The sequence below is a fragment of the Coregonus clupeaformis genome, unplaced genomic scaffold (assembly GCF_020615455.1).
Source record: "Coregonus clupeaformis isolate EN_2021a unplaced genomic scaffold, ASM2061545v1 scaf1264, whole genome shotgun sequence".
NCBI classification, from domain to species: Eukaryota; Metazoa; Chordata; class Actinopteri; order Salmoniformes; family Salmonidae; genus Coregonus; species Coregonus clupeaformis.
The window spans coordinates 125,813-137,982 of record NW_025534718.1 but is presented as its reverse complement, the minus strand read 5'-3'; the positions used below and the strand labels follow the sequence as shown (position 1 = coordinate 137,982).

Genomic DNA, 12,170 nt, shown 5'->3' with positions numbered 1-12,170 from the left:
CCGCCTGCCGGACGGGAGTATGGACAACAGTTCTCAGACACTCCTCCCTGTCTCATTGCCGTTGGTGATCAGGTCTACCACCGCCGCGTGGTCAGCAAACTTGATGGAGTTGGAGTCGTGCTTGGCCACAGTCGTGGGTGAACTGGGAGTACAGGAGGGTGCTAAGCACACACCCGTGGGGGGCCCCCTTCTTGAGGGTCAGCGTGGCAGAGGTGTTGTTGCCTACTCTTACCAACTGGGGTCAACCATCAGGAAGTCCAGGGTCCAGTTACAGAGGAAGGTGTTCAGTCCCAGGGTCCCGAGCTTGGTGACGAAGTTGGAGCTTGGTGGGAGAGGGCAGTGTGGAGTGCAATTTATATTGCGTCTTCTATGGATCTGTTGGGGTGGTATGCAAATTGGAGTGGGTCCAGGGTGTCTGGGATGATGGAGTTCATGTGTACCATGACCAACCTTTCAAAGCACTTAATTATTACAGATGTGAGTGCTACAGGTCGGTCGTTTTTGGGAACAGGAATGATGGTAGTCAGCTTGAAACGTGGGGATTACAGACTGGGACAAGGTGAGGTTGAAAATGGCCGTGAAGCAGCCTGCCAGCTGGTCTGCACATGCCCTGAGGACACGTCTGGCCCTGCGGCCTTACGAGTGTTGACCCATTTAAAGACCGTACTCACGTCAGCCTCAGAGAGAGATCACCCAATCCTCCGGATCAGCGGGGGCCCTCATGCAGGGCTCTGTTGTTTTTGTCGAAGCGTGCATAAAAGGCATTGAGATTGTCTGGTAGAGAGGCATCGTTAGGCAGATCACGGCTTCCTTTGTAGTCCGTAATGTACTGTAGCCCCTGCCACATGTGTCAGAGCCGGTGTAATAGGATTCCACCTTGTTCAGATATTGCCCTTTTGCCTGTTCGATGGCTCTGCGGAGGTCATAGCGGGACTTCTTGTACGCATTCGTGTCCTCAGCCATAGCCTCGCGGTTGTCTGCAATAGCCCTGTGAGCAGTAGCTCTGGCCTTTAGCTTAGCAGGGCTTTTGATTGGGGAATCAGCAAACCTTCACTGTGGGGATGACGTAAGCGATACATTTCCTGATGAACATATTCCAGTCAGTGCTAGCAAAGCAGTCCTGTAGAATAGCCTCTGCTCTGATAGACCATTTTTCTATGGAGCGTGTCATGGGTCTTCCTGTTTGAGCTTTTGTTTGTAAACAGGAAGCAGGAGTGGCGCGGAATTAAAATCACCGGCAACAAGAAAAGCATCATCCGGGTGCATGGTTTCCTGCTTGTTTACAGCCTCATACAGTTCCTCAAGTGCCAGCTTGTTGTTGTTGTCCTGATGTGGAATATATACAGCAGTCACGATAACAGATAAACTCTCTCGGGAGGTAAAAGGGTCAGCATTTGACCATCAGGTATTTGAAGACAGGTGAACAATAGGTTGAAACTTCCTTCCACTGTGCTAGAGTCTGCACACCATTTGCTGTTGATGAAGAGACATAACCCTTCCCCTCTGGATTTCCCTGAATCCGATGTCCTGTCCGCTCGGTGAATGGAGAATCCATCAAGTTTGATAGCCATGGGGGGTATCTTGTCCGAATGCCATGTTTCAGAAAAACAGAGGATTTTGCAGTTACGAGAGTCTCATTGATAGAATATCTGCGATCAGAGGTGATCCTTATGGTGATCGTATTATCAAGTGACTGTACATTAGAATGGAGGGAAGTAGTGGCTGGTTTTCCCTTCGCCTTCGCCCGCTCTCCTGCCTCGTTTTCACCGGCGTTTCCTCTTGGGTAGCCCAAAGATTTGGTCGGAGGTACACAAAGAGCCCAGGGCAGATGAGTCAAAGTGGACCCAGAACTGAGGTTAGTAACTACCGATCTGATGTTGAAAAGTCGATCATAGTTAATGATAGCGGATACATTTAGTGAAAAAAATAAGTAAAGATAAACGCCAAAATAATAGCAACGTTGGGTCGGAGCACGCAAGACGGCAGCCATACAATACAGTACACTGCCATCTTCATATCATATCTTCAAAGGTCTGTTATCCACTTCAGAGTGGATCACCTGATAGCCCTAACAGACACATCAGGCCCTCAGAGATAAAGCAGCATCTGTGCTGTGGTGTGATGTAGTGTGTGTGTGTGGTGGTGGTGGTGGTGGTGGGGGGGTGGGGGCTCAGTGCTGTACTCCCTTATGACTCATTACCTGAACGACTTTTCCTGGTCCAGATTGCTGAGAGAGTTGGCTTTAGGAATGCCCGCGCCTGGTTTGGTGGGCAGATCCGCTGACTGTGGGAGCAAGATAGAAATGCAAATACAATTCCTGGAAAAGTAAACCTTTACGGACATCACATGAACCAATCAAATATCATTAGAAGAGGCCAGGGTCAGGTAATCCTGTGAACATTACCAGTGCTTGACTTGGACTGAAATAGGTTACGGTGCTCATTTTGGGTGCTGGTACTGTTTGTATTTAGGTGCAGGAGCTCCACAATACTTTTGAGCTAATATTCTATAAGAGGAACAGGTGCTCAAGCAGTAGAACATTTGAGGTGGCCGGTACTCAGCTCCAGTGAACTCCTGCCTAAGTCAAGCACTGTGTATTACATACGTGCACAAGAGTGTGAGGTGTTTTCCAGATGCTTACCCTGAGCCCTATGGCATCTCCTGCCTCCTTGGCTCGGTCCACAGACACAGAGCGCTTGTTCTCAAACATCTTGACCCTGGACAGCACCGACTGGGCCCTTATGGCCGGGTCGTCCTCCGGCTCCACTCTGGGGAGAGGTGGAAGGGGATTGGGGGCTGTGGTGATCACCGTGTCCCCAGGGGAGGGGCGGAGAGCCTCTGGTTGTGGTTTGGGAGGGGGCACGGGGGCGTCAAAGTTCATGATGGGTTCATACTGCTGGGGTGGGGGCTTGTAGCCTCGGTGCTGTGGTGGTGCCTGGTTGTAGGCAGGCCCAGGTCCTGGCCGCTGGGCAGACTCCCCCTGGTAGTACTGTTTAGGGGGCTCTGGAGAGCGTGTTGCAGGGGGATAAGGGTGAGGCTCCTGATCGTAACGTAGAGGAGCGTAGCCCCCTGGGCCGGATGGAGGAGGCTCATCGTGGCGGATGGGTCCTGGTCCTGCTGGCTTGCCGTAGCGAGGTCGTCCGTTGTAGCCCAGCGGGGCGTCATCGTAGCGCGGCTGAGGGGGGCTGTAGTCTCGCTCGGGTCCGTCTTCATAGGGCAGCCGGGGGTCGTAGCCAGGCCCAGGGGGGTGCTGCTGCTGGTGGGGTGGTGGGCCAGAGGTCTGCTGGTTGTAAGGAGGCCACTGCTCATCGTAGTGAGGCACACTTTTCTCGTAGTGCAGCTGAGAGTCGAAGTTACGATACTTTGGTTCCAGGTAACCACCCCCGTCGTAGCGGCTGGGCGGGTGATCGTAATCTCTGTATGGGTGTTCGTCTTGGTACGGAGGCTGTGGCTCGTAGGTTGTGGGCGGCACCACCGCCGGAGACGGCTTTACACCACCATGGTTCACTCTGACTGGCTCCTCCAGGTAGGGATCCTTCTTGTACATCTGGGGAAATAAACAATGAAAGAAACATATGGTGAGTAATGGGACAAGAGCAACCAGTAGCACACATCCAATAAATAAATACATGTGTATATAAATATAAGAATCAAGTAACAGAAGACAAAGTAGAATATTAAAACAGAAGATGAATAATGGCTGAAGAAGGAAGCAGAGAGAGGAAGCAGGGAGACCTGAAATAGAGACACTCAGAGGTAGGGGTTAAAGGTCAGGTCAAACAGAATGCAGGTCTGAATGTCAGATCAGAGCAGCCAATACACACAGGAGCTCTCAATATATATCAATATATATACACAACATACCACTTTAGTTTAAACAGCAACCCAAAAACAAAACTAACAAAGTTGATACAAAATAAAAACTATATCTTGATAACATTACAAGCCAAATTAAAATTACCGCAATAAGATATCTAGAACGTTCCAGGCAAACGTTTTTTTGTACAATGTAAACTATATAAAAAAACCATGGCATTTGAAAAGTAGCCATTGAACAACAGAAAGTCATTATTTACATTAACTTCATGGGATGTTTCAAATCCATAAGATGTATACGCCACAGTTGGAGCAGAATGGCTACATTTCAAATTCAGGGAATAAAACGTCCAATAAAATGTCAAAAATACTGATTGATGACTTTAAGAGAATGTCGCCAAATAAATGGATATAATTAAATGGTCCATTCAGTCTGCATCAACCAATACACCACTACTATCAGTTCTACTGCTACGTTTAAACAGAAAAGAGAAACCAACTGAAACATGTTGTAGCCATGCAAAGAGGGTAAGCAACAGTGAGAGCCTCAGGTTCTTCGCTGCTCTTCTCTATATAGGTACCACACCAATGCAGCAATCAGTCTATACACTCCTCCAAGAAGCCCACTGTTGTTTACGAGTGCTCAGACACACACAGTCTCTCTCTTTCAGAAGCACACAGTGGACAGCGGGCAGGCATGCAAGAGTGAAAGGAAAGCGTGGCGGGCGGTACACAGGCAGGCAGCGACAGGCCAAAGCGGACCGACAGCGGGGTCGGCCGGGCCAGGCCACGTCCAGACGATGGGTACCTGTGGTTCTGAACTGGGCGTTCCGGATTGTAGGGGTTCGGGTGTTGGGGCCGGGGGCTGAGCTAGATCAGGGGTGGGCATCCTAAGCGAGTCAGCCTCGGGGCCGGGGCCTGGGCTGGGTTCGCTCTGGGGAGCAGCGATAGGGCCAGGGCTCAAACCATGGCTCAAACCCGCTACACCATTTACAGTGTTGTAGACAGCAGGGGGCGCTGCCTCTGTCACAGCCAGTAACTCAGGCTGCTGGGGGAGGATAGGCATGGTGGCCGGAACAGCCTCTGCTTTCTCATTCTGTGAAGTGGTTCAGAAACGTTTAACACACGGTGCAACTGCAGGAGGGAGATACACCCTCACTAATGTTAACGTTACGGCGTCTTACAGCCCCTCGGCTCTGTAGCTCCTCCACCGACCGACTCATTAACTCACCATCCTCGGACCAAATTCAACTGATGGCTTTAGATGATCAATCTGCCATGTAAGAATTTGCAACAGGACAAAGTTTCTGTTGTTAATGTAGTCTGATTCGATTTTAATTCTAGATTACAGTACAATGTTTTCTTTTCTTTTTCTCTTTTTTTTTTGTTTACACATCAGAAGACAAACCTTTTGTGGATATCATACCGGCCGAATCGACCCAGATAAATACATTTACAGCAATACGTGGTTAACACTGACATTTCCAACATGCACATAATACTTTCTGGTATCACGGTATCAGTCCGAATCACAAGTGAAACAACTAGGAAGAGCACATAGGTGGGTACCGATACAGACACTTGACAGACACAAAACTTATCCTCAGTGAGAACATCGACATCAACAAAAACAGTCACACTAACACAGGTCGTGAATACTGATTATAACAGTCAAGCTTATTCTTGCTTTTTTTTCTCCAAAAATAAAAAAAACACACACACAACGATAGTGAATAAATACTTAAGTGGCCACACATTTTCTTTCCATCTTTTTAGTTTTTCTTTGTTTTGTTTTGTGTTAGTAGATAATACTGTTTTAAAACACTGCTTCAATAGCGGCGCCAGAACACCCTCCTCACGCACACCACGGATTCCAGACAACAGGGCAGATGCACGGCTCTCATAAACGGTACCTGCTGGGCCACTGGTGCCTTGAACCCGGCTGGGTCGATCCGGTTCAGGGGGTCGGGCTGCACTGTGTGCTGGTACCCGCCGTACCCCAGGGGCTCCTGGATGACTGGCGGGTCCTCTCGGACGGGCTCCGAGGAGCGGGTGATGGCGGGCTCAGTGGGCAGGCCCACCTCGTCGTTCAGCGTCTCGTCTAGTTCCTGGTCGGTGTAGGCCCCGCCCTCTGTGTCCGTGTCCTCGTAGTCGGAGGTGTGGCGGCTGTCTGTGCTGTACATGGAGTACTCACTGCCCGGAGCCGACAGGTACGACAGTCGGTCATCATGCAGATCCAGGTCATCATCTGGAGCACCGTCCGCCTGGGGAGACAAAACAGGAGGAGAGCAGGGGAGAGGGACAAGAGAGAGAGAGGGGAAATGGAGAGAAAGAAAGAGCAGAAGCAGCAATATTACAGTGAGGAGAGACAGAGAAATGAATGGCAAAGAAAAACTATTATTAATTAATGCACAAAATAAATGGTATATTAAAATTGTCCGGCATTTATTTTGAATAGAACATTTTCATTAACGTGAAATGTATTGGTAAGTGTTTGATGATGTTAGTCTCAGTGCTGAGTGTCCTACCTTGCCCTCTGAAACCCACACCAGCTGGTTCTGCTGCTGTTGAATGGTATCCTTCAGTGCACCATACCACCCGTCATTCATATTATTCATGTTAATGGTGGCTTGGGAAGGATAAGAGCAGAGACAAAGCACCTCAAATGAACCCAGACAACCAATAACACAATTCTCATAATCACTGTGAAAAACTGTTCTCATAACCTCATGAAAAACCATTATGATAAACACACCAGAGCCCGGTTTCCCGATGGCAATGGAACTTTGAAAACACCTTGCAGAGAGAATGGTGGCTTATCGCGCCGTTGGAGCATGTCGATACTGATAGGATCCACAGAAAGGAGGCGCTGCTCTAGGATCAACTTTCTTCATTAAAATATTACCTTAACATTCAAATGATTTCACAATACTGACAACGGATTAGCTCCTAGAGAGATATTTGTTTGGTGTATTTGTTTGGTACACTCAGTGTGTATTGAGACAAATTACAGACAGTAGCCTACAAGTAGCAAAATATAACTAAATTGATTGAACATAAAATGTATTTCAATATGATTGAAATAGGCCTATAGCCTAGTGTTTATATTTGAATGCAATCATCTCGGTTTTCATTTGAATCATCTTTTTATACGCAGCTTGTTTGTATCAATTGCAAAGACATTGGCAACTTTGTATTTTGTAGTCAACATTGTTCTGAAGTTATTGGCGGTCACAGAGAGACGGATAAACCATGTGATTCTATGTTTAGCAGAGATCTTCTGTGTATAAAGTGACGCGGGAGGGCAAAAAAGAGACGCATTTAGCTGTTCTATGAGTGGTCTGTGGCAGGCATTAGATTACGATTGTTTTCAAGTGCAACATTAATAACAATGGTTTTGGGAAACAGCTCTGAGATTTATCGATGCTCCTACGAAGGTTCTAACAATTAACTTAACCTTAAGATGCTTTTGGGAAGCCGGGCCCTGAACTAGTAAGTAATTATCATTGATTCAGATTGATGATTAATTATTATTCTACATGAGGGGAAAAGCTTATTTCTAGTATCACTGCTTGTATCATCCCAAAGCTGTTTGCTAAAAGCCTGTCTTGTCTTGGCTCAGCACCGGTTGTTGCAGTGTGGAAACATTTTATTACCACTGTTTTAACTATGAGCTGTCATGAGTCCAACAACACTCAAGTTTAAGGTGCTGCCTGGCAGGTGTCAATCTATTTGACCTTACACAAATACCACAGGTGACACTTATCTGTTGTTCTCTCTCTCTCTCTATAGGCTTGTTCTAAAAATACCAGGCAGTGTGCTTCATCTACAGACCCATGTGGAGTAACTCAACGTGGAGGAGAGAGGAGAGGCTGGATGTGTGCTCTCTGCTCTCCTGGAATCTCTCTCTTTATTGCCAGCAGACGGTAAAAAATGAGGAGACGCATCCCATTTCAAACGGGGCAGGGCTGTGCAGGGAATGGGTAATGACGGCTGGGGTCCTGTGAGAGGTTAGCTCGGAGCCCTGAGCAGCCCTGCCTGCGTGAGGAGGAGGGGACACAGAACAGCACCCCGCTAAGACACTGACTGTACCGTGTCACCGGCTGATAGTCCGCACCAGGGGTGCCACTTTCACTGGGGTAAATCCCCCCACCAGTTTTATCATTGGAATGTGATACAAAACGAGGCAACGGTGTGCTTTAGCACCATGCGGTCGCCTACGAGCGGTCGGGTAGGCTGTTTGGAGTGTTTATCCGACTGGATTATAACCAAAGTTGCGCCCTTGGTCCACACTACAGTACAGCACGCAGCCCTAGCCTCTCTCACTCCATCTCTCTCTCTCTGAGAGACATTTTTATTTCTACCTCCCACTCATTTTCACTATTTCTCTCTTCCCCTCCCTCCCATAGAAACTCACTGGTGAAGAGGTGGTGGTTGTTCTTCCTCAGTTTGAGGGCTCTCTCGTAGAGTTTCCTGGCTGACTTCCTGGACTCGGGGCACAGCCTGGTTCTCATGGTCTTGACGCCCTGCTTGCTGTCTGGGTTGAGGAACACCACGATGGGGTACCACTGGGCGTAGTTCAGACGGTCCACCGCGTTGGGGGTAATGTCCAGCACAGCATGCCTGTCCTAAGGACATCCCCCCAAAATAAATAATTAATATTTCATCTAAATACTAAAAGGTTTGCTCAGATTGCTGTTATAAACTATATTTTTCATATATTGGCCAAATAAAAATGTTCATAATTCCATGAACACCAGAGAGCAGTAGTGAGCCATGGATGAGTCTGTATCGATGCATGTGTGTGTGTACTGCATGTGCTTTAAGTAAGAGTGTGTGTGTGTGTGTGTGTGTGTGTGTGTGTGTGTGTGTGTGTGTGTGTGTGTGTTTGCATGCGTATCCGTGTAGTAAGTAGTCTCACTCACCCGGTCAATGATCTGTTTAATGGTGTGGAGGCGAATGATCCCGGAGCTGCGCTGGTCTTTTCCTGCGTCTCTTGGTTCACTCTCTGTAGAGGGGAGAAGGGACAGTGTTACTGTGCCATATTACTGCAGAGCTCACTATACATCTCAGCTCATTACCTTCACCCCAATGCATGCAATATGCTTTAAGCACATTTCAAAACATAAAATAGAGGTAGTGTCATTATGAATGTGCACATGCAGCTACAGACATTACAGTACAGTATAATCCGCAATGCAGGAAATGTGTTACATGTGTGAAAAGCATTGAAGTGGGATAATGCACATTCAAGAAGATAGGGAATCATTTCAAATAGATTGATGATTTCAATTTAAAATGGATATAAATGTCAGGGGAGTTAAGCAGGAATGTTCTAAAAGGTTCATTATGTAAACATGGCTAGCCTGGCCTTATCTGTCTATCTGTCACCACAAGGTAACGACCCTTAGAGAGGCCAGCTGACCTGGGTGCAGTTTCACTACTCAGATCTCAACACTATTATCACAGGATCTGGTGCAGAAATGGCCTCTTATCTTCCACCACTCAACCCTACAAAAGCAGCATTCTAGAAAGCAGAGTGCTAACATCACTAGCCCTTACAATTTCAGTCATAAACACACCAATGTCATAAGGCATCTTCTCCAATCAAATGTAAAAGTTCACATTTTAAGTATAGATTATGGTGTTATCCACACACAGACATTAGGGTCTTGGGAATGAATAATGAAGACTAGTACTGTTATGTATGCAGCTTATTTTCTATAGGATATTGACTGTGCCATGTGTACATGCTCTATTACTAGCTACAGTCAGTCATTACACAACCTCCCTACAGGCTGAATCAGGCCATACATTACCACCTAACTAACACTGATAAAAACAAGTTGATGCACTTAATGACATACTTTCCACTCCTTCATGTTGCTGTGTTTCTGAAAAGAAAATACAAGGTTTACAGAGATATAGGTTACGCAAAATACGTCCAGGGCTGGAATCACTTTACATGTGGAATTTGGAGTAGTGCACTTAGGATAATTTAAATTCAATACTGTTGAGGGTGTTAGAATGAACACTACAAGCTAAAGGAGCTAGCTATTCCCTCAAGTGGACCTGGAGTAGGCAGATGAGGGGGTCCTCTAATCTCTAACACAGAGCAGCTCTAAGTCCTGTGTTACTCCAGCTGTGTGGGTGTGACATGGCTGAGACAGACAGTGAGATGGCTACTAATGGCTAGCTAAAGGCTACTCACTGGCCAGCTCAAACAGGTCAGGCTCCTCTCTGGCCAGCTTCTCTCTTGCCACGTCAGCGATGGACCCAAAGATCACCACAGGCCTCAGGAACCCAGCTGGATAACAGAAGACACAAAACAACACCATATTTGACAGAATCAATGCCTCTCAAGGCCGAATTTGTAGCCAACAAACACATGGCTGCATTCCAATTTTCACACTAGCATACCTTTTAGAATGAAGCAATGTACTGGGAAAGCATTCTCAGTGGTAAGCTAGTTGAGGTATTGTGACGAATCCATGGACCCTGTTCTGGATACCACCTACCCTCTCTCAGCACCACCCTCTCATAGGCAGGGAACTTGGTCTGGACCGGCTGGGCCGACAGGTCCTCTCTGCTCTTCCTCAGGTTCCTCTTGGAGGTCCGCAGACCACGGAACCTCCAGAAGTCAGCCCTGTCGCCCCCTGCCGTTTTGGGGAGGGTGTACTGCACACTGGACAACTGCTCTGCCCTGTGGGAGGGGGAACAGAGAGGTGTCAGGCAACAGGCAATGGATTCAATGATTGGATTTCAATGGAAACTGCCAACATGGCATCAGTTCATTTTTTTATTAGTGCAGTTATCCAATGTGTCATGTAAATCCCTGTTATTCTCCACAACTTCTATTAAATAAATAAAATAAAAATTATATTCTATTCTGAAATACTTCTATACCTTAATAGAATCTAGAATTCAGTAAACATTTGACTGAAGAGGACACAGGCATGGCCAGGGACACAACGTGGCAGAGTAGCCGCGGTGCACCATGTATAATGGTTACGTTAATGTATGCATGTGATAAATATCTGTGTCACGCTGGTATGTTGGGAGCACTGTGAGGTTCCCCTGTCTACACCATGGTGTGGAATCTCTCTCTCTCTCTAAACATAGCCAGGGGCTATAGATCAGGGCAGGCCTAGACACCATGAGAGACTGCTGTTTCATTATGAATAGATAGTCTCCTACCCTCACAGGACTCATAGTGCAAATGCCTTCTCACTAGAACAGTTGTCACTCGCGTAATTGAGACTAGGGGCAGTGGCGGCTCCTGAAAAAATTCTCAGGAGGGGCAATTTTTCTGATGATTTAGGTGACCTACACACATTTTAAAAAAGATATGTCCAGCAACAACATGAAGACAGGGGCAGCATATAAGTCAATACCAGAAGCATTTATTGACTGATCTGGGGAGATGGATTCCAGTTTCTGTGACAGATTATAAATAATCTCTGATGCCTTTGTTATATTAGCTTTTGGTTGAATGTACTGTCGTAGTAAATATATAATGTTATAGCTTGGTCTGACTAAAATCTTGTGCATGACCCATTTTGTGTTGGGCGTTTGTTTTCAATCAATGCTGTTCCTATCCTATAACAATGGACAAAAGAGTCCTATCTTGTCAGCCTTGTCAGCAGGTGGCCAAGGACAACACCCACGCCATAGGTCTCTCAGTTCTTCCAACTCACGAGTTCTTGCTCTGAGGACACACACACACACACACACACACACATCATCACTGATAACACACACACACACACACATCATCACTGTTAAACACACACACACACACAAAAATCCCCTCTCTTTAGGCTGAACATTTGAAGACAGAGAACCCGACTCAGAGCCAATGCAACAGTGGAGGGGACCTCGCCTCAACTCATCAGGACCAATCAGAAGATCAGAACTACTAGATTCAACCTACATCATTTATTGTATAAAATGTCTGCACACAATGTTTTCGGGGCTCTCTTCAGATAGCTCCCTAAGAGTTTGACGAACGAGTCCGTGCACGCGATTCCAGATATCTTTACCTCTGAATAAACTGCCTTTATTATACCATATCCACCCTGTCCAAAGTCTCTACTTGGTCTCAGTTCTCCAGTAAACTTGTGATTATCAACAGTACACAACGGTAACAAACAATTGGGGGAACTCACGGGGCAGATAGTAAGGTCGCAGTGACACAGAAAGCAGTTCAATGTCGGGGGTACAGAGTCGCTCTCTTACCAGGATCGATTTTCCCTGTGACTGTCTCTGTCATCCAGCCAAGTCTCCCAGCTGTATTGGATTCCGCTGCCAGCAGCGTTTTCATTATTTAGTCCGTTCGTAGCGGGTATGTACAC

At 46.8% G+C, this 12,170-nt stretch overlaps 1 protein-coding gene across 11 annotated transcripts in view; it reads right to left on the bottom strand.

Annotated features, from left to right (window-relative positions):
• Positions 1-12,170, bottom strand: part of LOC121548341 (tight junction protein ZO-1-like) — a 150,129-nt gene that overhangs the window by 14,643 nt on the left and 123,316 nt on the right. For 6 of the 11 annotated variants that reach the window (XM_045217882.1, XM_045217887.1, XM_045217888.1 and 3 more), the window contains exons 14-23: positions 10,335-10,519; positions 10,028-10,123; positions 9,684-9,710; positions 8,742-8,824; positions 8,234-8,444; positions 6,345-6,445; positions 5,730-6,080; positions 4,625-4,912; positions 2,642-3,547; positions 2,201-2,283 (exon numbers count right to left, since the gene is read on the bottom strand). In XM_045217882.1, coding sequence (XP_045073817.1) covers positions 2,201-2,283; positions 2,642-3,547; positions 4,625-4,912; positions 5,730-6,080; positions 6,345-6,445; positions 8,234-8,444; positions 8,742-8,824; positions 9,684-9,710; positions 10,028-10,123; positions 10,335-10,519 — 2,331 coding nt within the window. The remainder of the gene's footprint in view (positions 1-2,200; positions 2,284-2,641; positions 3,548-4,624; positions 4,913-5,729; positions 6,081-6,344; positions 6,446-8,233; positions 8,445-8,741; positions 8,825-9,683; positions 9,711-10,027; positions 10,124-10,334; positions 10,520-12,170) is intronic. The other 5 variants (XM_045217885.1, XM_045217886.1, XM_045217891.1 and 2 more) reach the window with 2 other exon arrangements.